At 40.3% G+C, this 25,000-nt stretch overlaps 1 protein-coding gene across 5 annotated transcripts in view; it reads left to right on the top strand.

Annotated features, from left to right (window-relative positions):
- vps13b (vacuolar protein sorting 13 homolog B) overlaps window positions 1-25,000 on the top strand; it is a 327,627-nt gene that overhangs the window by 177,282 nt on the left and 125,345 nt on the right. For 4 of the 5 annotated variants that reach the window (XM_086219125.1, XM_086219123.1, XM_086219124.1 and 1 more), the window contains 6 exons: window positions 4,291-4,462; window positions 6,842-6,956; window positions 11,353-11,494; window positions 12,410-12,682; window positions 12,786-12,942; window positions 13,642-13,753. In XM_086219125.1, coding sequence (XP_086075251.1) covers window positions 4,291-4,462; window positions 6,842-6,956; window positions 11,353-11,494; window positions 12,410-12,682; window positions 12,786-12,942; window positions 13,642-13,753 — 971 coding nt within the window. Of the gene's footprint in view, window positions 1-4,290; window positions 4,463-6,841; window positions 6,957-10,511; window positions 10,579-11,352; window positions 11,495-12,409; window positions 12,683-12,785; window positions 12,943-13,641; window positions 13,754-25,000 lie in introns of all 5 variants that reach the window. The other variant, XM_086219127.1, reaches the window with a different exon arrangement.

The following is a 25,000-nucleotide window of genomic DNA, read 5'->3' as shown; positions in this document are numbered from 1 at the left end:
ACAATGATCTGACCTTCTCACAGTCCCAGTGGCTTCCATACATGACATTACAGAACCTAATCCTCCTGACTGGCTAGAACTGTAGACTTAACAGTTCTAAGTTCTCATTTACTTACAGGAATGCTATGTTTTGACTCCAGCTCAGCAATAATTAGTCCTCAAATGGCAGTTGACAGTACAATATCTTGTGAGTATGACTGAAGACCACTACAACTGGGCTCATGTTACTCACTGCCACTCACTATTATTACAAGCCATATTAATAGCCATTAAAGCCATAAATACATGGAGACTGTTCGGTTCCAAACACACAGTGGCACTTGTAGACACTTGATTAGAACAAATGCTAGTTCTATGAGCAATCTGTGTTGAGTGTTATATAATTGTGCTATATTGTTTCAAAGTTGCAATATTTAAGTTTTGAAGGGTAGGAAGCTGTATACTTTAGTATGCAGGGCTCCAGACTACGTTTTTTTTTTTTTTTAATTTGACCAAACTGAAAGCTTGCACACAAAACTGCTGTCACAACTTTCTACGTACAAGCTGTATTTACTAAGTATTTAACACTTGGATCTTTGGAACAAAAGACAACAGTGGTATTAGAAATTGTGTAAATATATGCTTAAGGTAACATACTCACAGCCAGGTTCTTGTTAGGGCCTTAAAAGGCTGCTAGCAATTAGTGACAGTTTCTTTCCAATGACAGATTGCAAAGAGGGTCAAATTTTAAAGCTGGACGTGTGCTCGCCATTGGAAGTTTCAAATTTGATAGGTGCTGGTAATTCAAGTTATTTTTTCTAAGTCCAGGTGTAATTTCATGGTTTGTGCTCCCCATCATGGACATTTTCATGTGAAAGTTATGGTATTTGGCTCAAATTTCAGTTGCTGCTTAAGTGGTACTTGTGAGCAGTTCAATATTTTCTCTCAGTGAAGTCTTCAGAATATATGCCTGTTCGTACTTCTTGCCTTAATATGTTGTTTAATAATGTGAATTTGATGACATTTTCTGTAAAGATTTGCATTTGTTTCCGCTGAGCATAGGAATTGATAGGCCAAATGTGGTTGCAAGAGAACTTTCCTGGGTAAACTGAACTTTTGTCTTTGTGCATGTACCTTCAGTACACGTTTTGTTAAAAGGAAGAACCATAACAACAGCTAATTCTAAACCGGTTTCTTTCATTTTTATATCCTGTTTCAGTTTTACAAGAAAAAGAAATGATAAGATTGACGAAACTGAAAAAATACGGGCATAAATTATGGTGCTTAAACTTATTAAAGGCTCATGTGACTTCGATCCGCTGTGTTAACTATCTGAGTAGTTTGTCTCACTGGAAAATATCCGAATACTGGAATTCACTGGCACTGGAATCAAATTGTTTCTAGCACTTTATTTGATCAGCTTTGACAGAGGAAATTCGACAGGTCTTTTTAATTTTTCCAACAGGTGATACAGGCCAACTCCCTGTAACTACCGAACCTACACACTTAAAACACATAAAACACATTTATTGGAATTCATGCTAATGAATATATACAGATGAGGCAAGGAATCCTTGTAAATTAAAGACCAATAATAATAAACAGCTTAACTGCTGCTACTGAGTGTAATCACGCAATAATGGGTAAAGCATACGTGACTGCCCAATGATTCCCTATTGTTGAAATGCATGCTTGAGTGTTAACCAGGGCTGACTTGGCAGTTGCATGGAGCACAAAATATCAGGAGCTTGCTTACAAGTGTGCCAGTTAACAGAAAGGACACTGCAGAAAAAAAACATCATTAAAACCGTCTGAAGGCAGCACAAGGAGACAGTGCCAGCAGCTTGTGCTCATGTGTTTCACTTTCGCTTCAATATACGGCTTCATCGATGCTCTGCTGAAGACACAAATACACTAAATTCATCAACTCCCTTGTGAGGACACTTCATTTGTGTCTCAGCAGACAAAGACAGAGGCAGAATAAAGGAGTGTTCAGTTCATGGTCGAAAAAGATGCTCCATTTGTGCTGTGAGACTCTATGTCCTGAAGAGTTTTCTTAGGAAATTTAAGAAGCATTTTTCGTGTACTCCTGCTATTAGTATCACAAGTATTTTCCTCACATGATTAGCTGCTCTGTATAATCAGTTGATAGACATCAGTTTAACTGATTTTGAAAAAACAACATCAACTCAAAGTTTGGCTTCTGTCTCAGTGTTGTCTCTGATATATTTAGATTTCACTGCAATTACTTTTACACACTCATGCAGAACAAGCAAAGCTGTTGAAGCACATGAAAAATAAAACAATCTGTTTGCTGATCTGTGTCACACATGACCCCACTATTGTGTATGAGATATGATAGACATTAGGGCTCCACCCACATGGATTTTTTTGTGACTGATGCCAATTTTTATATTAGGGAATAAAAAATTCCAATATCCAATATATTGGACGATTACATTTTTTTCTTACATTTTTCATATAAAAAGAAAAATTACCTGCTTTTGTTGGCTTAACTATAGTTCCAAACACTTTTTACAACGATTTATATTGAAAGGAGAACAATTTACTATTTTCAAATACTTTTATGATGAGAAATTGTGTGGAACAAACAGCATATGAACCATTTTAGCCTTAAATAAATCAATAGCATGGCAAGCAGCTAAAGAACATTATGAACATAACATTCTTTTCCCAAGCCCCTTCAACTGAGAGTCCCTCTTAATACTGCCAATACATCATTCATGGTGCCGTGACTGACTTAGCAAGGTCGCTAACATTTAAGCTAGGCTATCCTAACTTTAGTTTGCTAACATGTCATGTCACGCTGGATTAATAATATCAGTGAAGCGTGACATACACAACGAGGCACGTCGTGGTAACATTTTTTTATTATTATTTCACAAACAAGCTATTATAAATTTACCACTGAGTAAAACTGCTTGGTTTTAGTCTAGTATGCGCTGTTGGCTCTTCAGTACCGTAGACTACTAAACTCTCACTCTGTGGGCTTGCTGTGGAGCGTGACATGAGAGGAGTCGGAGCGCCCTCTACTGGATACACATAGACATAATTTCTAAGAAAAACGCCCCATTAACTGCATTTTATTACTGAAAATTAAGTGTCAAAATCGGCGTCAACTTTGACCGATTACCGATTATGCTCTGATGGCTATAATCGGCCGGCTGATTAATCCGTCGGACCCTTAAAGATATAGCTGCAAATATTTGGATCCCACTAAAGTAGACAAACCTAGTTTATTATCAATGACTATTTTAATCTCAATACTCAAAGAAAATGCCTAAACCAATATCATCACTGTTATTTTTTAAGCTCATGCATTCACTGAGCTGTTGTTTATCGTGTTTTTGTTGTCCCCATAGGTTGTATTGTTGAATATATATTTTTAAATCAGCAGAAACCTTAATTTATTCAAATGTTCAAATGATTGGCAGGTATGGTGATTGAGCTGTGTTGCTAGCCATCCTTAACTGTCCATATCCATATCCCCCCTATCCCCCCCACAGTGGATTTGGAACATAGTTTCCTCATCTGGATCCTCTTTAATTCACTGTAATTATCTCAGCAGCTGTGGGGTTTCTAATTGAGATGGTTGATAACCTCCTCACCAGCCACAGCCAGGCTCAATAACCATGACATAATCTGTCATTACCACGCTGTACTGGGAGAAACTGTGGAAAAAGTGAAAACCTCGTAGTGGTAGAGCTGCAAATTGCCATATTGTTTGTTTGCAGCCTTTTCACTTTCCAAGTCAGCCACGCAGATGCATGTTTGGAAGACAGACTTACCAGGAAGAAAGAGAGAGAGAAATAAAACATGTCCCCAGTGCTGTCACCCTCTGTGCCTTGCCAAACCTCTAGTAATGAGATGAGAGCTCACAGAAGGCAGCCTCCTCTGTTGCATCCTGCTTGCCTCTGTACCTCACCCCCACCTACACCTCCACCCCGGGGCTTAACTTCCCATCCTCTCCCAGGCTGCAAGATGTGTGTGTCCTGGCGCACTTGAATGAAAGCAGGCTGTGTGGTTGCTGATGGCTTTGTTTGGGGCTGACACCAGTTACAGTTACACAGAATAGACCTTTTCTCCCCACATTGTCCAATTCACAGTGCAATTCTGCTCTGATATTGATGTCATTTACACAGTAAAAGGCTTGAATGCTAGCGATTACTTTGTGTCTTGATTTAATTAAAACCTTTCTTTTTAAATTTTGCCACAGTCCTCTTGGTAAAACCATAGGTTGTTTACTGTCTTACCAGCTCCAACTAAACAAATCCTGCTCTGACTCTCTAGGGGGATTCAGTACCAGCTGGAGATGATGGTCCTTTTGCTGACACAGTGACTCTGGAGCAGAAAATCAGCAACATTGGTGGTACCAGCGGGAAGGTCAGCCTTTGGATGCAGTGGATGCTACCCAAGGTCACTGTTAAGCTGTTTGCTCCTGACCCAATTGCCAAGAAGACAGGTACCCTTTTCTTGATATGTGTACTGTTCTTTGTTTTGTGCAGATAGAATGCATTTCTCTGCATCATTTCATTCAATTCTTGTTACTGATGATATAGAGGAGGTTTCAGACCTCTTTTATTGGAATGTATGCTACTCACAGCAAGCTATGTAAGGAGCATCATGCAGGTGCCTTTGGGTATGCCCAATCCCTTCAGATCGTTTCAAAGAGTAATCTGGGCAACAATTCGGATACAACCATTCTCACTGGAATCAGCAGGAATCCCACAGTGCTCCCTGAGGTGAAGCATGTGTGATGCACTCAAAAAATAATGTTATAGATTTTAGTGTTTCAGTTAAGAGCTTTTGGATGTTTATGCTGCTGCTGTTTGTGCTGCCCAGGTCCGAGTAACAGGGAGAGTGTACATGTGTTGTTCCTCAGCCTATTTTGGCACAACTTGCTGTCTGATCATTACACCCTTTAAATTGTTGAAAAGATGCTGAGAATTAGACTTTCAAACTGTTTTTAGCGAGTCAATGGCGCAAATATGTGCTCCCTGAAGATAGAAATTCCTAGATCAAGACACTCATGGGAGTAAATACATTTGATATTAAACATTTTGGGAGCACGAAAACAACAACTGAGTCTGTCTAAATCTAGCAGCCAAGCCTGTGCTGCAACATGCGCAGCTATTCAATGGGCATAAGATAGGGCCTGGAGTGAAAAAGGGCTTAGTGCTGTATGTTCATGTCTGCAACAAAAATAGCATGGATTATATTGAATGGTTGATGGCTTGAAATGGTGGAAGTTGAAGTGTCAAAACTGTCACTTGATTCTTTCAAAGGTGAGCCTGTGTATAGTAAAATTCTTGCAGTCTTACCAATGAAAGTTTTCACCCTCTGCCTCTTCTCTCACTCAAATGTTGAGGGCTTTGAAAAGAAGAACAGCTGGAGAGGAGGAGAATGGATGGAAATACAAATAAATAGATGGGTGATGAATCCTAAGTGAACTGCCTCTTGTCCCTTTTTAGATTTACTGGGGCGATGAAAGGCTAGATTTACCTTTAATTGGTGCCGGTAATATTTTGCATCTGCCTACCAGATCGCAAAGCTTAAAGTCTTTAATAGTGGAAACGGAATTTTTTGGAGGACCTCACAGCAATGGTTTGACTTAGGGATATTCTAACTAGGCATTATTTTGGATTTCATGTTAATATCGGCCATCTGAGTTGCACACTGAAGTTACCACTGGATTTTGTCTATGCAACAGATTAATCCTGTTTTTGAAAACAGCATTGCACATAGGATATCAATAGAATTATGTGCATGCAAAATATTAGAATCCTGATATCACAAATACATTCCTTGAGATAAAAGTACCACGCATACAACTTCAGACAGTCTGCTATGATGTAATGTTTTTCAACTGCAAAGAAAGTAAGATTCTTGTCCCTCCAGAGAAATGGAAAAACAGCCATTCCTAAGCTATTGGTTCTCAGATCTAATGTTGTGCTATTATGTGTTGGAAGATTAGAGGTAGAAATTCAATCAGCAGTCTCCGGAGGCTCTGCTTAAGGCACAAATCAGTAGTACACTTTCCCATTTTTTTAGATGAGCCATATAAAATGAAGGGACTAAGGATTTCCAATACCCTTTCAGGCTAGGTTTAGTAAAGTCATTCATCAATATCAACACCATGTTTGGAGACTATGAGTTTCTTAGTATCGAACAACTTGGGAGAGTTCTTTCCACACAGTATCCACAATAAAGCTGACAAGCCTTGTGTTTCAATATTAATAAGCCATTAGGAACCTCTGTGTTTCTCCGAATCACCACAAGGCAACAGTACAACAACAACAACCATAGTTTCACATGCTTGAAGTCCACTTTCCCAAATGAGCCTGTGATTGAGGGACTTTCTCAGTGGAAACAATGAGAATGAATCAACTGTTAACCTCACAGGCTTGGTTCAATACAAAGTTGATCAGTTTTGTGGACTCTGAAACTAAACTCACTTGCAGTGGGTGTGTCTGTTTGCACACAAGGTGCACTGAGGATTACACACTGTGCATAAACACATACAGCACATGTATATAAATACACAGATAGGTAGGTTTTTCTGAACTATGTAAACACACCATCTCCTTATAAGAGCAGGCTGAGGTTTCATAGTCTTCAGACATTTTCCTTCTAACCCATTTTTTTTTCAATATGGCTCCTGAAGTGTGTGCCAAGCTCTAGGGTGGCAATCAAAACAAAAACAGAGGGAGTCACTCCCAGGATTTGCAGTGTTGCAAACTAGGATTCATGCACAATTGAGCTGTCTTTTTAATGTCGGTCTACATAACAACATTAAAATGTTAACATACTAACTGTTTTCTGAAATGTTTTTTGTTTTCAGAAATCTGTGTCATCAGTGAGTTAGAAGACCTGAGTGCCTCAGTAGATGTTCAGGATGTTTACACAAAGATTAAGTGTAAAGTTGGCAGCTTCAATATCGACCACTACAATTGCAGGTAGAGTATGTTGAATAAACATGGCTTTACATACATTTGCATATACACTGTCTTATTTTTGTCTTGTGTAAATGATGGGGCAGTGACTGGTGCCGTGATTTAAACCCTCCAGTAAGCCGACATAAATCGCAACATTACCCAGCTCGCCCCACACACATTCTGCTGTTAGAGTCCACTTGCGCGCGTGCACACACATACACACACACACACACACACACACACACCCTTATTTTACCACCAATGTCACTAGCACTCTGTCTGTTCCCACTTCTGCTCATAAGGGTGATTTTTCGGATTATCACCCCAGCGTCATCATCTTTCCAGACAGCTGTTGTGGTGGTGACCACAGAGTAACAGGCAAATGGACAGATAGATGAACCACATGATTGGATGGACGAGTTAAATGGGCTCAGGGCTGGCCCAACTGTGACTCACAGACCAGAGGAGTTCAGTTAGTCCCTCAGTCACTGCTTGTGGTGTCTGAATGGATTTACAGAAACATTAACACATTGTTAGGGGAGGAAAACCGCTGCACGATGTTCCACTGCATCCTTACGGTAATCTCTCTCCGCATACAGTTCCTGTCAAATTACCCTAATTCACCTATGGGGTCTTGATTTATGAACATACACGCATTAAGACAATCAAATTGAGGCTGCTGACTGACCAAAGATGCTGTTTTCCATTGTCCTATGCATACATTCTTAGAATCAGTTGGCCCTGTTTTCAATATCTCAGTCCTTGCTTTTGGATCACATACCTCTGTGGTGGAGTCAGCAGCTCAGTGGGCACTGTCTACGTGCCTGAGGTCTTGTTCTGTTGGGGAGAGACCAGTTAGCAGGAGGCAATTCTCGCTGTCTCGGTCTGAGGATATAATGAAATCGTGTTATGCTGCCCCAGCATTTTGCACCCTGAGAACCAAAGTGTGTTGTGTGTGTTTGTTTCCAGATCTGTTTGCCTGCATGCTTGTGTAAATATGTTCCTGTAAGTCCATCAGTCTTTGATTGAGCTAGACAGCAAATGGGAGGTGGACCCTCCTGGACCCTAGCAATCAGTGTTTCACAACTGATATGATAGATATCGATTCTGATTTCTATCACCTTCGGGGGGTCCAATGCAAGTAGTCATTACAGGTCGAAGGTGCACTGAGACAATGTCTTGGCTTTGACCTTGTCTGTCTAGCACGATTCTTGCAGACCTCCCTGTTTTGCTGTAGTCTGTTGATTTATAGTCTGTCAGGCCAGATGTGTTACATAGAGTTTTCAGTATCACCTCAAGCCAGGACAATGACTCGTTAGACTTTTTCGAATGGGAATGTGTCATGGGTCATTATATCATACCACTCTGCTCTTCACAGGTGTGTGTCCAATTGCCTCTGAGACTGAGCCAACCTTAATCTCTTTTGTATACCTCTATGCCTTCCTAAGTAGATAATAGGTCAATTTTCTCATTTCTAGGTTATTTCAGTTTAATGTGCATTTAACAACATGGTTTCAACGCCCTTTTAAGTAACCAAGTTCTGGCAGGCAGAAGCACTCGATCATCCAAGCCAGGTAACAGTCATGGCTGTTTAGGACACAGTGGAGGACCTCTGGGCTCCTGGCCCACTCTAATCTGTGTCATCCACATATACAACTGAGCCTACAGGGGTGGGAGTCCATATTAATCATTCTGAACAGATAATTGTTAGGTATTTCAGCACCCAGCCCAGTTTATTTGTGTGCAGTGGATCAGATTAAATCAAGCTTGACAGAGAAAACGTCTCATCTGGCCCACACTATCTCACCACTGGAAAATGAATGGAAAGTTAGTTAGTTCAGGCCAATGTGAGAGGTAAATGTATAATTGAGTCCTTGATTGTATCAAAAAAGAAGCTGAACACGAAGGAGCTCTTTCATCTTGAAGTCGGGGAGGGGAATTTAAGGAGACATTGATGCAAAGAGGTGATTTTGAAACTTAGTATGTGGGTGCCCTGTGGGAAAATAAGAAAATTGGAAAGTTCTCTTTTCCTCCTTATTTTAGCCAGGTCTCCCCTTGCAACGGTGCTCCTTAAACTATTTTGAAACGTAGAGATGACCCCAAAGGGAGAACGCCCGGTGACAGTTCATCCTTATTCGCTCCAAGGAGCAGCTCACACAAGTTGAAGCTGATGTCTTCCAGCTGTTCCACAAATGGCTGGAAGAGAAGGATGACTGGATGGGAGCAGAAGGAAAGAACAGAGGGAGAGAGATGAGGGGAGAGATGGAGATCTGTGGGGGGTCCATATGTATTAGTCACTCTTCCAGCTGAGAGGGGACATTAGAAAAAAATATGCACATAGACACACGCACTACCAGGATTGTTGAACACACACATGCCCAACAGACCTGCCCACACATGCATACCCACTTGTAGGCTCACTCCTCTCTTAGTGGACCCCTGCAGATCTGGTGGGGTATAATAGCTGAGCAATGTGATCACAGTTCTCCGGACAGGTTTGAAGATACTGCTGCTTGTAGGACACATTAAGATCCACTCACTGAGACCACATTGGGCCATGTTTGAATTCTTGTCGCAGTGTCCTGAGACCCATTGCAGACAACGTCATCACCTAGAATCATCCGTGCAAGCAGAAATATGTTTTCATACTCATATACTACGACGTGCCTCTAACATCTTGGACTGTTAAGTTGGCCAAATAAGCCAAGTAATAGACCCAGTCTGTGTTGTTTTGATTTACTCCTCTTTTAATTACTAACCAGTGGCACGATCTCATTCTCTCTGTAATAATGGGAGACACACGTAGAGATGGCTTTTAATGGCAAGTGAGAACTCAGGTACTTCAAGCTGTCCATGTGCGATCCATCGGGTGAGGTGAGTGAGACAGTTGTGTAAAAGATATCATACAGATGGCAATTGACTTTTTTCATTGGGTGAACCATTTTGTCAGTGTTGTGCAGTGCATGATGTAGAATCTTCAAGCAAATGTAATAACAGTGGGTCTCTTTCATGAAATTTTTCATGTTTCCTCATGACATCAATTATTCAGACCTGGATCACTAAGGGCTGCAGAATCTAGTGTTGCGGGAGGTACACAACAGATGTCAGGAGTTGATGAAGGAGTTCCAAATAGACATCAGGTCTTCTCCCTGTAAGACTATGTTGAAAGTTAGAATAATTCCATATTATGTAAAAAATGTGCACAAGAACCTTTTATGACTGACACCCATTTTCCATGAGAGACTGTTGATTGTCATTTGTTGTGTTGTTATTGTCTTTCATCCTGACTTAAAGGTGCTTTTACTTCTTGGTTTTATATTATGTTCTTTATCTTTTGAATCTCCCCCATTAAACATTAACATTTTTATAATTACATATATATTTCAGAAGATTAAATAAAACAAATAATCAGCATTGCAGTTTTACATATCAGTTACACAATTCCAGGCTGTTTTACATTTTTGTAACGGCCTGTTTTGAAACTACTTCCATTAAAGAGATATTATCAGACCATGCCACACTTGGATAAGTAGTCCCAGATGCCCAATTTCAGCTTGGCCATGTGTGTCTCTCCAGGCCAGGGCAAGGCTGGCACTCTGGCAACAATGAAGGACTCATTCTGCAGTGCAAGGAGACAGCCGTGGTGAGGCCTCTGCCTGTCCCAGAGCAGCCAGCATTAGGCCTCTGCCATTCTGCTGCTCCTCAAGGTTCCTTATATCTGCTCATGCTGGACAGACAGGAAAAGACATCAGAAAAAAACCAACTTTTTTTTGGGCTGTCAATTCAGGGTGTGCTTGTGTATCATTATGTTCACATGCCCTAAAAAATTTTGATTGAAAATAAAATGAAATGACATAGAATGAACATTCCCGTCTCTCCAGTGGCTAAATAATTGAGCCAATGAAATCGGGTGCCAACTGTCCTTCCTTGCGTGTGTGGGAAGACTATGATACAGGCCTCCATTCTTATGTTGATTGAGTCTTGTTCCTGGCAATGGTCTTATACTTGTACTTACTGTATATAATAAGCATCCATATTTAATCAATGAAGGCTGCACCCTTGATGGAACAAAAAGGAAGTTTTTCAAGTATATTTGACAAAATTAATAATTGTGTCTAAGTTAGTTACCCTTTCAATTAAACTTTTACACAAAAACTACCACTCATCCAAGAATAAGATTGTTGAATTACTGTGATAGTATAAGACCATTCCATAGTATTTCAGCTGGTTTAAGCTGGTGCAGCTTCCCCTAGTTTTTTACTCGATTGTTTGATGTTTCTGTTTTTTCAAATGGTCTTAAGATTCTGTGCTGTTCTATCTTGCTTATTCTTTAACATCTGCTCTGTTGTCTTTTCTGCTTCTACTTTCACTCTGAATACACACATCCTCCTCTCTCCTTTCCTCTCCTCAACTCCAGTATGGAGGAGGGTGTTCGGAGCTCAAGCAGCTGTGAAGGAGTGGTGCTGTCTTGCACTGACAAACTGAACAGACGCACTGTGTTGGTTCGACCCGTCAGCAAGCAAGACTCTTTTAGCCACTTCTCTGGCTTTTTCCCTCCTGTAAGAAATATGGCTTTTCTTCTTTGTAGTTGGCTCTGCACAACCTCCAGCAACATTGGCGTAAAAATTCTGTGTGCTCCTCACAGATGTTTCACTTTGATTCGGTTCTTTTACTCATGGTTTCAACTTTTTAGATGCTAAAGTACGTCACAGTCAGTCACTTAAATTTATAGAGATCATGAGTGATAAGAACACTCTCCTTTTCTGAGGAATATATTCTAAACTGGACTATTTGCCTCTAAATATTTGTTTATATTGGTGGAGAAACTCTCACAAAAGGCCCATAATTATATCAGTCCTTTTCAATTACACATTAATTTATGACAGAATGTCAGTTCTCTGTCACTGGAGGTTTTGCAGACGGCCCTGATGATTTAAACAATTCTGCCTCTCTTTTAATTATATAGCGGTTGTAGACTGTTTTCTTTTAATCAGTGGGTATTTAATTTAACCTCACTCTGCGCTTACTTCATAAATACATCATGATACATTCCATTTCCTTCTCTATATGATACCTTTAACTAGCCTCAGAATATTGGTAGAATAAGCATCTCATCACAGGGCCTGAGTTGCTGCTCCAGTCTAAATCTGCTTATTTGCTAGAAGCTTCAGCTTGGCCAGCTCTGTCAGTGTTTAGTATAACAGAGAGGGCTGTTGTTCTTGGTAGAGGTCAAGAGGTCAGAGGTTTTAACATCCTAAACTGAGATATTTGAGTATTTTAACTAGTTGTAAACTACTTCAAAAGCTATTTATATTAGAACAGTGCTCAGTCTTTTTTCTTTTTTTTTTACCTGCCACTGGCCTCATCCAAGAAATCAGACCAAAATAACACTGCTATTTGTTTAGTTTTTTTGTTTTTATCACTCTGTGTGGTACGTGTCATCATTGTGATCTTTTTCTATCATCACCGGCCAGACAGCATCCAAGGTGTTGGAGGGCTCTCACCAGCAACATGGCTTCTTGTCCATCACCTACACCCAGGCTGTCACCAAAAATGTCCGTCACAAACTCACCACACGGCTTGAGCGGCCAACACGCAGCAGTGGTGCTGCTGCCAGTCAGCAGGTGACAACTGATCCACTAGCAGATAGCTCACCTCAGTACCTGAGAGAAATCCTTTTGACAGCCCAGCCCTTTGATGTGGTCCTGTCCTGCCCATTATTGGCCACTGTCGTGGGAGTGTTTCAGGTTGGAACATTTTTAATTAAACTTGTCTGTAATAACCTTGACAAAAACGCATCTTCTCTTATTGTTATTTAAATTCTAATTTTCAATTTGACCAAATTTTCAGGCTACACTACCAAGACGCTACAGAGAGCGTGGGAAGTCAGCAGGCCAGCCTATGAGAAGCCACACACTGACATCTAGGTGTTTGCCTCTCATTTATATCAACACCAGTGTGATTCGGGTCTTCTGCCCCACAGCGCTGGACAGACCTTCCACTTCAGGTTTGAGCATTACTTTTCTCCTTTTCACACTCACGTCTGTGGACACATTGGTATATTTGAGACAATAAGAGAGTATTGCGTCACAAACAATATTTTGGTTCCTTTAAGTCCGTGGGCCTTTATGAAAGGACTTGTCATGGCAACCACATAGAGCATAGCCACCACATTAGTACATAAAGCTCTGAAGAACCACCTAGGGTTATATAGACTTACGCAAAACATAGATTCATTGTTTTGTCTTCTGGCTGTAATAGCCTATAATGATATAGCTGTTAAATTTGCGTTGGCATATCTGTGAAATCCACTTTTAGTTTTTAAACGATTATAGTTTGAGCATTTTGAAAAAAGTGGAGATAATTTTTGCTTGTGCTTTACAGGGCAGTTTTAGGGTTAAGACTTAGTTGTAGGGATAAGGTTAGAATCTGATTGAGGGTCTGTTTGGGGTCATGATGGAGGACTTGGTTGTGGTGGTTTTGGGTAAGGGGCTAGTCAGTTCATTACATCGAAGTCCTCACTAAGAGAACTCAACCAGCCATCTTCAGCAGTTTTTAATTGTGTGCATCATGTGCACTGTCTGTACATTTGATTAAGAATTTGTACAGTTGTGCATCCAAGTTACCGGTAAATGTGTGAAAGTATATATGTTCGTGTGTATACCTCTGTATGTTGTGTATTTGGAGTGTTTGTGTGTCCCAATAGACCCCCATCTGAAAAAGGAAGACACCTTGGTGCTAAAGTTGGGTTCCCTCAACATGGCTCCCCAAGCTGATAATCCCCTGACCCGCACTGTGTTACGGAAAGACATCTACCAGTAAGTCTAACTCACTAGGCCACTAGTCTCTATTAAAGGAATACAGTGTTTGGAAGAATTGTCACTATTTCATGTATGAAGGTATGCTATGTAATTTTACACATATGGTTTGATTTTAGATACATTTGGGCAGAATTTTCTATAGTGTGAATAATCAGCAACACCACAGTACCATGAAGAAGATTTCTGCATTTTAAAGTTAATTCATAATCATCAAACCTTTAAAATTCTCAGTTACTTTGCTCAAATAGCATGTTGACATAGAAAGTGTTTTTTTCATCCGTGTTAATCTTCTCTTCTGTTTGTTCATGCTAACATTCTGTATGATTACCATTGGCCTCCCTAATGTAAGATGGTGTATACACAGCTCTTCTGTTTTGTTTTTGACGCATTTTAATGGTTGTCTCTGACACTTTCCTGTTTGCCCTTGAAAACACACGTACCCGCATACCAGAAACAATACTGACAAAACCTGCAATTGGATCCAAGTTGATGACTGCCTCTGAAAGGCAGACCTACAATTTCATTGTTTAGTTTTTTATGTTCTTGTGATGTTTATTGTCTTGTGAAAGACTTTTTTGTGACAGCACCAAACAATGGATAAGTGGCACCAGCAATGACAAAGAGCAGTGGGGGACATCTTGAGGGTCTTCTGGGCCCGCCAGCTAAAACACCAGAGTGTTGACACAAGCCCTCTCTGCTATGTGGATCAAAGCTGCAAGGCAGGGAAAATGAGGACTTCTGAGGAAAATAGCTCAGCACAAACATATTTCCCTGCTATAGGCAACTAAGAGAACTGGATTGTTTCATAGCTGTTTCGAGACATCAGCCTCACACCATGTGTGTGAGAGAACATTTGTGTGAATGGGCAGATATGGTGCTGGCAAGCATGTGTAATGAGGGAGATAAAAGTGATGCCTAATGCTTTATGCAGCTGCAAGTTAGTTGTGAGCCAATACACTACGTAATGTTGAGAAAAAGAAAAAAGCAAAGTACACAACAAGTGGAGAGGAAAGGACAATTTAGCCTTCGTGCTGCCTTCAGTTTGTGGGAGTGTCATAAGAAAGGAGATTACATGGAGCACGGTGGCAGAGGCAGTATAGGCCTATGGGCATGTCTGACAATCCTTAACCATCAAGGCAAGACCGAGAGAAAAACCACAGTCTGTTCAACATTGTCCAGATTTCTTCAATCTACCTCCCTCAAAGGAGTCGTACTTGTCTGATGAAGTGAGGCAAGGATGGTATTGATCAGTAACCATAGCTACTGTTTAACAAAGGGGTTTTTTTGTGCCCACCAATTCCACACAGGGTTCTGCTGAGATCTGTTTGCTATTTGTTTTGGTGAAAGTAATTCCAGCTAATGGGATGACACTCGTCTGTTTCCACAGAGACTGCCTAGATTTTTTGGGATGACATCTTGGCATGTTGTTATCATGTTATCATGTCAGATGATAAATGGTGATCCTTGGGGCATGGAAAATAATCTGCTGAAAAAGAATTTTTCTCAGTTTCATCCCAAAAACCAGTTAAACCAGCCTTTCAATTTCATCCTATATTTGCCAGTAGTGTACTGCCTCTAGTAGTTAGAGGATTGGTGGCTCTGTGGCTGTGGTGCCCACATCTGCTCATTCACAAAGAAGGCCTCACCCGAAGCTCCACCCTGGCCTAAACACACTCGCACACCTACAATATATAATCCTCCACTTTCACATAGGCATGCAATATCAGTTCAGGCAAAAATAGATGTGCATGTCATTAACCTTCCTCCATTAAGCCATGCGTTTTACTCCAAAGAGTGAGCATTAACCACATTCCGTACATCTGCACTCAAAAATACATACAGTATATGCATACACTGTTAGAAACATTACAAACACACCCACATTCATACTTTTTAACCTCTGCACACAGAAGCCAAGCCATCACCACTTCCCTCTCTGCAGTGGAACCCAGGAATTATGTCAAACCACTCTCTGTATTCATTCTTCTAATCCTAACCCTGCATTATCCTCACCACCTTCCCTGTTCATATCTGCCCTCCAATTTAGGATGATCACACTTCTGAGTCACGTGATTGATAACGCTGAGATTGGGGACCTGTTGACATATTGTTGCCACACACTTTGCATTGTCTGGGCCTACCTCTACTGTATGTGCTCCCCCGAGTCATATCGAGAAAGTCAAAGTTAGAGTCTGTAATCGTGCAAACCGATGTGTGTTTACAATCTATAACCATCTGTGGTTGTAGAAAGAGAAATGTCTGGGTCCCGGTAGCCATTTGCTGGAGTTCTGTTTAAAGCCCACCACTAATTACATACGTTGTCATAATTAAATGAATGATCCAAGCAGCTATGGTGTTCTTGTCTCCTGTATGTGAAATTGTTGCCTCACATTGACTGAAACAAGGATTTACTGTAATGCCACCCTGGAAGAGAAGAGAGGAGTGAAGGTTTAAACAGCCAGTGAGCATAAACATCTCACAGAACGTATCTTGATGAATCTTGATGCAGGTAACTCTGGTTCCTATACAGCCTCCCTTCCAGCCTGAACACTTATGGGGTATATTGTGTTTTTATCATGTTAAGTTTGTAGATTTCTTCAAAGAAGGCAAAACAAACCTGTTTGTAAAATGACAGAGCTAAGTTAATCATCACCACCAGGTTCATTTGGTAACAATTAGCACAGTTTGATGTTTTGTTGAATTTTGTTTCCCTATAAGAGGAGGTCCCAAGCAACTTCTTTACGAAGCAAGAATTATGACAAAGAGCTGAAGGCTTCCCCTCTTTCACCCTCTCCATCTTGAACTACAAGGCCACTGTCAATTTACACAGCTGAAATCATTTTCCTGTCTTAAAAAAGTGGGCTTTTTCCAAGAGCATGAGTGCCGTACCGGGGAATGTCCAGCATGCATTCAGCCCTGACTTTCTTGTGGTTTGGGCCCTCTGTAAAATCTCACAGATCTTTTACTCCCCACTTCTCCTATCTCAATCTTTTTTTCTTTTCACTCTCTTTTTTTCCAATAAGATTTTTTTTGCACTCATGGAACATGTAATTGAAAGCTTCTTGTGGGCTGGGGAGCTTGGATGACTGGGGACCACTCAAACAAATGGGCAGTAGAGGATTGATGCCCCTAAAAGGGCAGTCTTTCACACCTAGAAGCACATGTTGAAACATTTCTTTGTTAGGGGTAGGTTTTACAATATTTTGGCCAAATTGTCATCCTTCATCAACTTAATCAAGTAACTCAAATAGAGAGTTACTGCTGATACGTTACTGTCCTCCCTTTAACCCACAAAACATTAGCGGCACATTTTTGGTTGTCGAAGTTCATTCTTTGATGAATTTTTTTTTTTTAAAGCAAACCTGTTCTATTCAAAATAATGTAATATATAGTGATTTTTGTCAACAGTATTTAGTGTCAAGGTTTACAATCCTTTGTCCTAAATTCATACTAGGTTAGGTTATCAAAGTGTTTTGGGGAAGTTGCAATTTTTCTGATAGAAAAGAGGATTCTGATGCTCTTAATCTGAAGAAGCACATCATATTTGTCTCCCGGTGTCTGACACAGTATTTGGCATGACAATATTAAGGGAATTTTCTCAGACAAGAAAGCCCTTTTGGATTCATTGGTGATTTGAGGACAAATGTCAACTATGACTTTTTATTAATGGATCAGAACAACTCTTTCATACATTTAATTAAATTATTAATAGTTAATAAATAGTTCTCTCAAAGTTTAAACAATTAGATATTTAGCCAATTCAAGAAATGCACGTGTTTTTCCTTACCATGGATACAAGCAAGCAGTTTTTACATCCATGTGTCCGCACATGTTTCTACATGTGTGTTTGTGTCTTAAAATATCCTCCACATTTCCCGACATCCCCACACCTAAATGACACAGCTCTAGATTCCATCACATACTCGTTACCTCATGGTCTGTCTGAGAGAGACTGAGGGAGCATCCCGTGCTGCTGCAAAATGTTTTTTTGTTTTGATTAGTGCACATGCCTGCGTTTCTACGGCAACAGTGGAGAAGGCTGCTGCTGTGTCAGTAGTGATGCAGAGCCAAGCCAACGTGGTGCGGCTGTATCAATGGACTCTATTTCACTCCCTCTCCCTCTGTCTTATACTTTCCAAAATAAGTGATGCTTTTTTTTCCCCTTTTCCTTTCTCATCCACTGTTTATGTTTTCGTTATTGATATCATGCTCCATCTTAAGTATTTATTTCATTATTATCTATCATCGTCAACATCGCCTAATTTCCTCCACATATTCTGACTGCTGCAACTATTCCTGGATTTTCTCATTCTCTCTCATCTAATCATTTCATTCTCAACTGTTTTCTTTTGTCAATCCTTTCTTATCTCCCCCCTCCTTTCTTCCTTCCTTCATTCATGTCTCTTTTTTAATGGTTTGTGGTAACTCTTTTTGTTATTTCCTTCTAATGACCCGATTTACCCTTCTCCGTATGTCATAATTTTCCTCCCTCCTTCTGCTTTTTCCTGTTCTTTCTTTTTGGCTCCAGTATATTCATATTTCCATCCATTACTTTCCACTTTTTCTCACCTTCTACTGCCCTTTTTTGCATGCCCTGTCACTCTTTGGCTAATGTTTTTTTTTTTTCTCTATGTGTTTTTGTTATTTCCTCCTTGTCTCTCTTTTCCTCTATCTCTCCAGTGTTGGTTAGACTGGTCCCAGTCCCAACACACTGTGGTCAGTAAGACACCCTCTGATTGCTGCTGAATGGCTTCCTGGTTAAGCCCACATATATGTCCTAATAAGTGGTTTTGATGGGGATCTCCCCCTTCAGATAAACATAGCTCACTGAAGCCAGGATCCCGCCTGTTACTAATAAAAAAAAAAATCCCTGGCTGTATATGAAGTTCACTCTTTTCTGTCAGTAGCGTCCTCCCAATTGATGAACTGATGGAGGGATACGCATCCCCTGAGAGGTGTGCTACTCTACTAGTTCTTACTACCCAAAGTAAGGAATTTCATCAGAAATTATCGCATCATTATTGTCATTAATACACTTTAATGTATATTTTTCAATAATTATGAACTGAATAAAAATTGCTGTTCTCCTTAAATTCTACAGCCCAGCCTTCATTATAGTGTAATGAAGTTACCCTGGGTTAACTCTGTGACTATAAGGAACATGTTACTAGTGAGAACCGTCATCGCATTAAATAGTATTATTGCAGGTCACAAAACTAAGTTCATAATAAAGCTTGATGTCAAGAGCGACTTCATTTTAGCATGAATATGCAGATAGATTATTGGCTTGGCTGCTTGTAATAATCTTGATATTTAATAACCTTTTTTTCTACATTTACAAGATATTCAATCTCTTGTTTAACAGTCGTAGATTATTTATTATTGATGGCTAAATTTCATTGTTTGTTTGTTTAGTAAATGTAGCAGACTTAGTGTTTAGAAGTAAAGCAAGGTGTGGAGAAAATCTGCTCCTCGGCCCTCAGCACATCTGCTCTGTTCAAAGGTGCAGGCCTGTCACAGCATCACCTGCCACCTCAGTAAATTCACAAGTGGTCACTGGAGTTCAAATACTGCTGCTGCTGTGCTAATAGTAGGATTAGGAGACCCTGTGAATTTTATGCATTCTAATCTCTTGTCCTCACGTGGAGGCAGTGCAGTGAATGATTCCATCAGGCGTCTGTTTGACAGCTGTGACTCTTATTTTCTTTTTTGTTTCATATGAAATGCTATTTGTCTTTGAATGCACTCAGCTGGTCCCCCTCTTTCTTGTCTTCACTCCTCATCTTTCTTTTCCTCATAAAACCCAGAGTTCCCAGCAAATGATTCATTAGATGCTTCAGTGCACACTTGCCTCATCACTCACTTTAGTCTTCTGCCAAGTGCCCCATTTCCCCGTTTGTTTACGCCATCGAAAAGTGCACCGGCTTTGCTTCACTGCAGCAGCGGAGAAGAACTGCACAGGCCACACACAGTGACACCCAGGACCTACATTTATATGTACTGATTTAGGAGTGGTTTTAAGACCTCCATAGGCTGCTGAGCAGGTTTAATGATAAACTCCCTTCAGTGGCAATGATGGCAATGATCGTAATGTTTACATCAACAGAATTAAACTCTAACAAACTAATTAACTCTACTTTGATAGGATATTTAAAGACACCACTGAATAACAGCCTAAATCATTAGCAGCATTGATGAGTGGGGTTTTTTAGGAGACCAAAGGATTTTTATAATAGTGCTAAAAGGTTCTTTAGTAAATGTTCTTAGTGTCTCGCTACCAGAGTTGTGTAAAGTGCCAGTGTGTAAAATTCAGTCATATTGCAGTGAAATAACACATTAGAACCCCCTCACCTTACCCCCACCTTTGAGGAAACCACAGTAGCCTGCAAGATAATACATACGTGAGTGATCCAGTGCAAAAATTAGTCCCTGTTGTGAACAGTCTGACTTTGGAGTTGCAGTCCAAAGACACTGTGCAATCACCATAGTTGGATGAAAAAGTGATGCCACCATTAAAAATAAAGCAGCTTTGTTAGATTGTTTAGGGTGCAGCTTAAATGAGTTACTATTAAACAAGAATCTTATAACAAAGGAAAGAAGCAGGCAACCCAGAGCAAAGTGTTGTTCTAAAATGCATACGCGTTGGGTTTGTCTGTTCGTGGTAACTATAAAGCACGCAAGGTGAGTTGCTCCCTTCACAACTATAAAGGCCTCATTTTAAGCAAACAAAAACTCACACATTTTTAGTTTCAGGGGATTACCCACTCCTGAAAACATAGTTATGAGTATTGTTTTCCATGTCTGCCAAAAGATACCTCTAAATCTTCAACTTTGGCAGTGTAGTATTTTGGAATAGGTGGTGGTGATGTGTGTGGGGATTGCCCAGCCAGACATGAGCTATTTGAATCAAAGTTCTCTTCATCTATTTTGGTCTTTCCTTTCAGCTTTGAAAATATAATCAGAGGATCTTAATTTGCTAGTCTACATCTTGACATTCTAAAATTTGTCTTTTTGTGAAAATATGCCAGTGTGTCATTAAGAAAACCAAACCAACTTAGTAAATCTCTAATTTTATTGGGTTGTTTTTTTCTAAGTAGCAGTTCTGATCTTTTAGTTGGTTTATGTGTGTATCTTGATGTCATGCAGCATCTCAGTGACTTTTATGACCTCAATTTACAGTAAACCCTATGGCAACAACTTTAGTGTTCAAATGTGAGTGTAGTTTTTGTGCATGAAGTTGAGTAATGTTCAGTAATCATAAGTAGTAGTGGTAGTCTGCAAAAAAGGGGAAATAAGCCATACACATTTTGCAGAAAATTTCCACCTAGCAGTCAAGCTGAGGTAAAGTGGGCAAGTGGCTGTGAAAGACCTCGTCAACAAGAGGGGTCCTGCAGACCTGGGGGACATTCCTATTGTACCCCGCTAGCAGGCTGAGGAAAGAGGCATCAGTTGGTATTATTATAGCTGCACCTTTCTCTGTCAACTACACTTCATTGGTCTTCATTTGTCTCTGCCTTTCTTTTAAACTTCTAACTTCAGATGTAGTCATGGTTCTCCCTTTCTTTTCAGTGTAAGAAGATAAAATAAGCAAGGTTTTCAGGGTCAGCCAGAATAAACAGTTTTTTTGTCAGGCCGGCAAATGAAACACCTGGTGCTGGTAAATGCAAAGGGCATATTTCACATTGCCTTGACACTCAAGATGAATGCAAGATCAAATTGTTTTAAAATGGGGACAGCCACTACCCAGAGTAAATCATACACCCCCTTTTATTAAAGCTTGCTTGAGAATTTATGTTTTCAAATTAGACAGGACGGCCTGTGCAGGGCCAACAGATGAGACTGTGATTGGTTCGGAAGAGCTCTTGTTTAAACAGCCATCAGACAATGTGCTCTAATGTGAAGAGGAAGTGTACACTCAGCCACTGAATACTGCTGTGGCTTGGACGTGGATTATATCCCCCTTCACCTTTTTTCCACCATATTTTCTGTTCTCATGTGGGAAACGGGGTGATTGGTAGAGATTCCCTATCTCCCAGACGATACAGCGAACATATCATATGACATGCAAGCTGATCTCCTGGCAAAGGGGAAAATGGCATTTGCCTCTAGTGCTGCAAGAGAAAAGGGAATACTTGGTTTGTGATGATGGAGCTAATGTTACGAGAGCAGAAAAGAGGAAACTAGATGAATGTTAGTGGATTTGATCTTTGATCTGTGAACCAGAATACCTGACCACTGTATTCAATCAAGCCAACCACTCTGTATGAGGCTATCCATCTTTTTAAGGGTGTACTACACAATGTCCAGACTGGCCGCCAGTCTTCCCTCTCTCTGCTCCACTAGAAGTACTTCAACAGATCAAATACAAATCATCTAAATAAAAAACAACACTAGAGGGCATTCCTCCACCATGATGATATGACATTATCGGACGTAGATCTGGTTTAACTCCAAATCTAATAATTTTTTTCATCCTAAATTCGATTAACCCCTCCAAGTATCCTCAAAATCCATTCGTCATGATTTATCCTGCTAACTGAAGGACACACAGACAAACCAACACCATTGGTCACATTAATGATACATAGCTCACCAACTCATATTTGATTATTATGTATACAGTTATGTGTCTTTATCATCTCTCCCTGTCCATCTAATTCCATGTATCCATCATTGCAAGCTTTGGACCACAGATCCTCATTATATGTTTAGCTAGCACTGTTTTTTTCTGCATATGAGCAGGGAGCTGTATACAGGGTCTTGTGTTGTGGTGTCTGCTGACTTCTGTGTACAGCCTGCGGTTCATTCCATAAATATCTGTGGCCTCTGTGATGTTATTCTCAGGCCCTTTTCTCTCTGAGAAGATTGCACCACAACACTTGTATTCCTCTAACTGCAGTTAGAGGTTTAGGGGGATTAGGAGGGAGAAAACCCAGCCAGGGCCCTGCTATACATTTTTATGGACATTTTATGTGTATAATTCCGATGTAGTGTGCGGAGAAAGGGGAGAAGAGGGAGAGAAGGGGTATTAGGACTCACCACATGAGACTCGAACAAGTATACCACAACTTATTTTCCCTCTCTTTTTGACAGGAGCTGTTGGCATGGTGATATCTGTTGGTTTGTCTTTTGGTCCAACACTTGAGTCCACCCTGAAATCTCTACATAAATTTTGGATAGATATGTGTGGAATTTGCTGCCGAAATCTTTCATCCCCCCAAAAATTGAAAAAATTTAATAATTTTGAGGATATGAGAATCTTTTTCATGATAATACTGAGATCAGCTGCCTCAATTGAGAAATTTCAACTGGGAGTTCCTGTGGAGAATAGTTGTCTTGCTGGTATCTTAAAATACGATTATTAAATCACTCATCTGTTCTCCAAAGGATGAAACCTTTTAATATATTTAACATCTCACTGTAGATATATAACACACGCTACAAAAAACAATCCAAAACATCCTCATCAATCAGTCACTGTTAAATCATGCCTATCCCTGTAAAGTCTTATGTACTTACTGTTCACTGAATTAATTCCAAGATAATTACTTTGTGACAGCTTTTTATCAGTCACAAGCCTCACTCACAGCACAGCCAAAACACCTACGGATTTCCTAACCTCTTTCCTTCATTTTCCCTGTTTTTTTTCTTCAACATCTGCCTGTGTGTTGCTGTTGGATGCAGCGTGAAGTTCTACATTCCTTGTATGGGGACACTCAAGGTGACAGACCTTATCTGAGAGCTTCCCGGAAACTGCGCTTGTGTTTTGGCATACTGCTGTCAGTCAGGTCGGGATCCATGCTGACAGATGTGAGAGGCATAATGCCTCAGCTGTCCTGCACTCATAAAAGAGCCTGATCCAGGGGTTGAGTGCTTGGCCACAGGACTGTGACCTCACTGAATGTGCTCATGTGTGTGAGTGGTAATAGTTCATCCTGAAGCAGGATATATGGGTTCTAAGAATACACCCATATCACAAACTAGGAAGCTCTGGACTCAACTACAGCATGTGATACACACATTCTACCAGTGTTACCCTGTTAGCATTTGATGTGTGTGTGAGTGTACGTGCACTCAGGAAATTGTATGTGCATATGTTTTGTGTTTGTGTCCATGTGTGTAGTCAAACCCCAGCCTGGCGCGCTTTCGTGTTTTTGTTCTTTTTCTCGCTGCTCATGACATGTTGACGTTATGGCATCCTGTGTGGTTGGTTTGAAGCTGTCACGTAGAGCTCTGACTGGCCAGTCACACAGCATATCCCACGCCAGGTGGTCGTCAGTGTGTCTCCACTTTGTCCAATTTCGTTCTGTAGGAATAGCATTGAAATAACGACCCATGTCCACCATGTCAATATGCAAAGCAAATTCTTTAATGATTGATTTGTACAGTAACTTGTCCTTCATAGCACTGAGGCTTTGTTGGAAGTTTTTTTTTGTGCCATCAGAGTAAAATTCGTACGTTCGTGCTCAGAAATCAGCTTACTGGTGGTGGTTATCAATAGGCTACATTGTAGATCAAATCAGAGCACTGGCAATCAGAGCAATGAAGTGAGAAAGAAAGAAAAAGTCAACATGACGAAAGAAGGAATGTGCAGATGCTTTCAAATGTCCATGTGTGAAGCCACAAGCATGGCTTCAAGAAACCAAAGAGAATCCAGTGGCGTAATTGTCTAATGCTTGTGTAATGGGAGGCACATTACAACCTTGGGAGGCCTCACCATACTTAAAAGAACCAGAAGCTGGCACTGAAGTGGGCTCCACCAGGTCTTTACCAGTTTGTTTTTAATCCACCCTGCACCACATAGAATATCTCATTTTATGTGCATTATGGACTGATCTCTGAAGATCTTCTGTTTTTTTGCTGCCATTTGAATTAAGACAGCTTTACTTACCACTCATGTATTCTTTCTTATGGAAGAAGTTGAAGTTAAATTTTTTTGAGATGAATGCCTTTGCTCTGGATAAGCGTTTTTGACAAAGGGTGGACATTTAGATTGAACAAAGTGCTTTCCTACATGAATTGTGTTACTGCATATCATATCATGTAATCCCATGTGTGAACATTTCATGGGCATGACATGAAATAGAATTCTTTAATTCTTTGTTTAAAAAAAAGGCATAGTGGATATTCAGTATCCCCTGTTATGTGGTATTGGTCCTGTAGCTTTTAATTTAAATCCTCCTGATTAAGACACCTGGTTAAAGATTGAATGCTTAGAGCACAGTTGGTGAGTTGAATCCCACC

This window comes from Aulostomus chinensis, chromosome 11, assembly GCF_037954235.1.
Source record: "Aulostomus chinensis isolate RoL2024-O1b breed Wild chromosome 11, RoL_Achi_v1.0, whole genome shotgun sequence".
In the NCBI taxonomy this organism is placed as follows: domain Eukaryota; kingdom Metazoa; phylum Chordata; class Actinopteri; order Syngnathiformes; family Aulostomidae; genus Aulostomus; species Aulostomus chinensis.
This window is presented reverse-complemented; position numbering and strand designations above follow the sequence as displayed.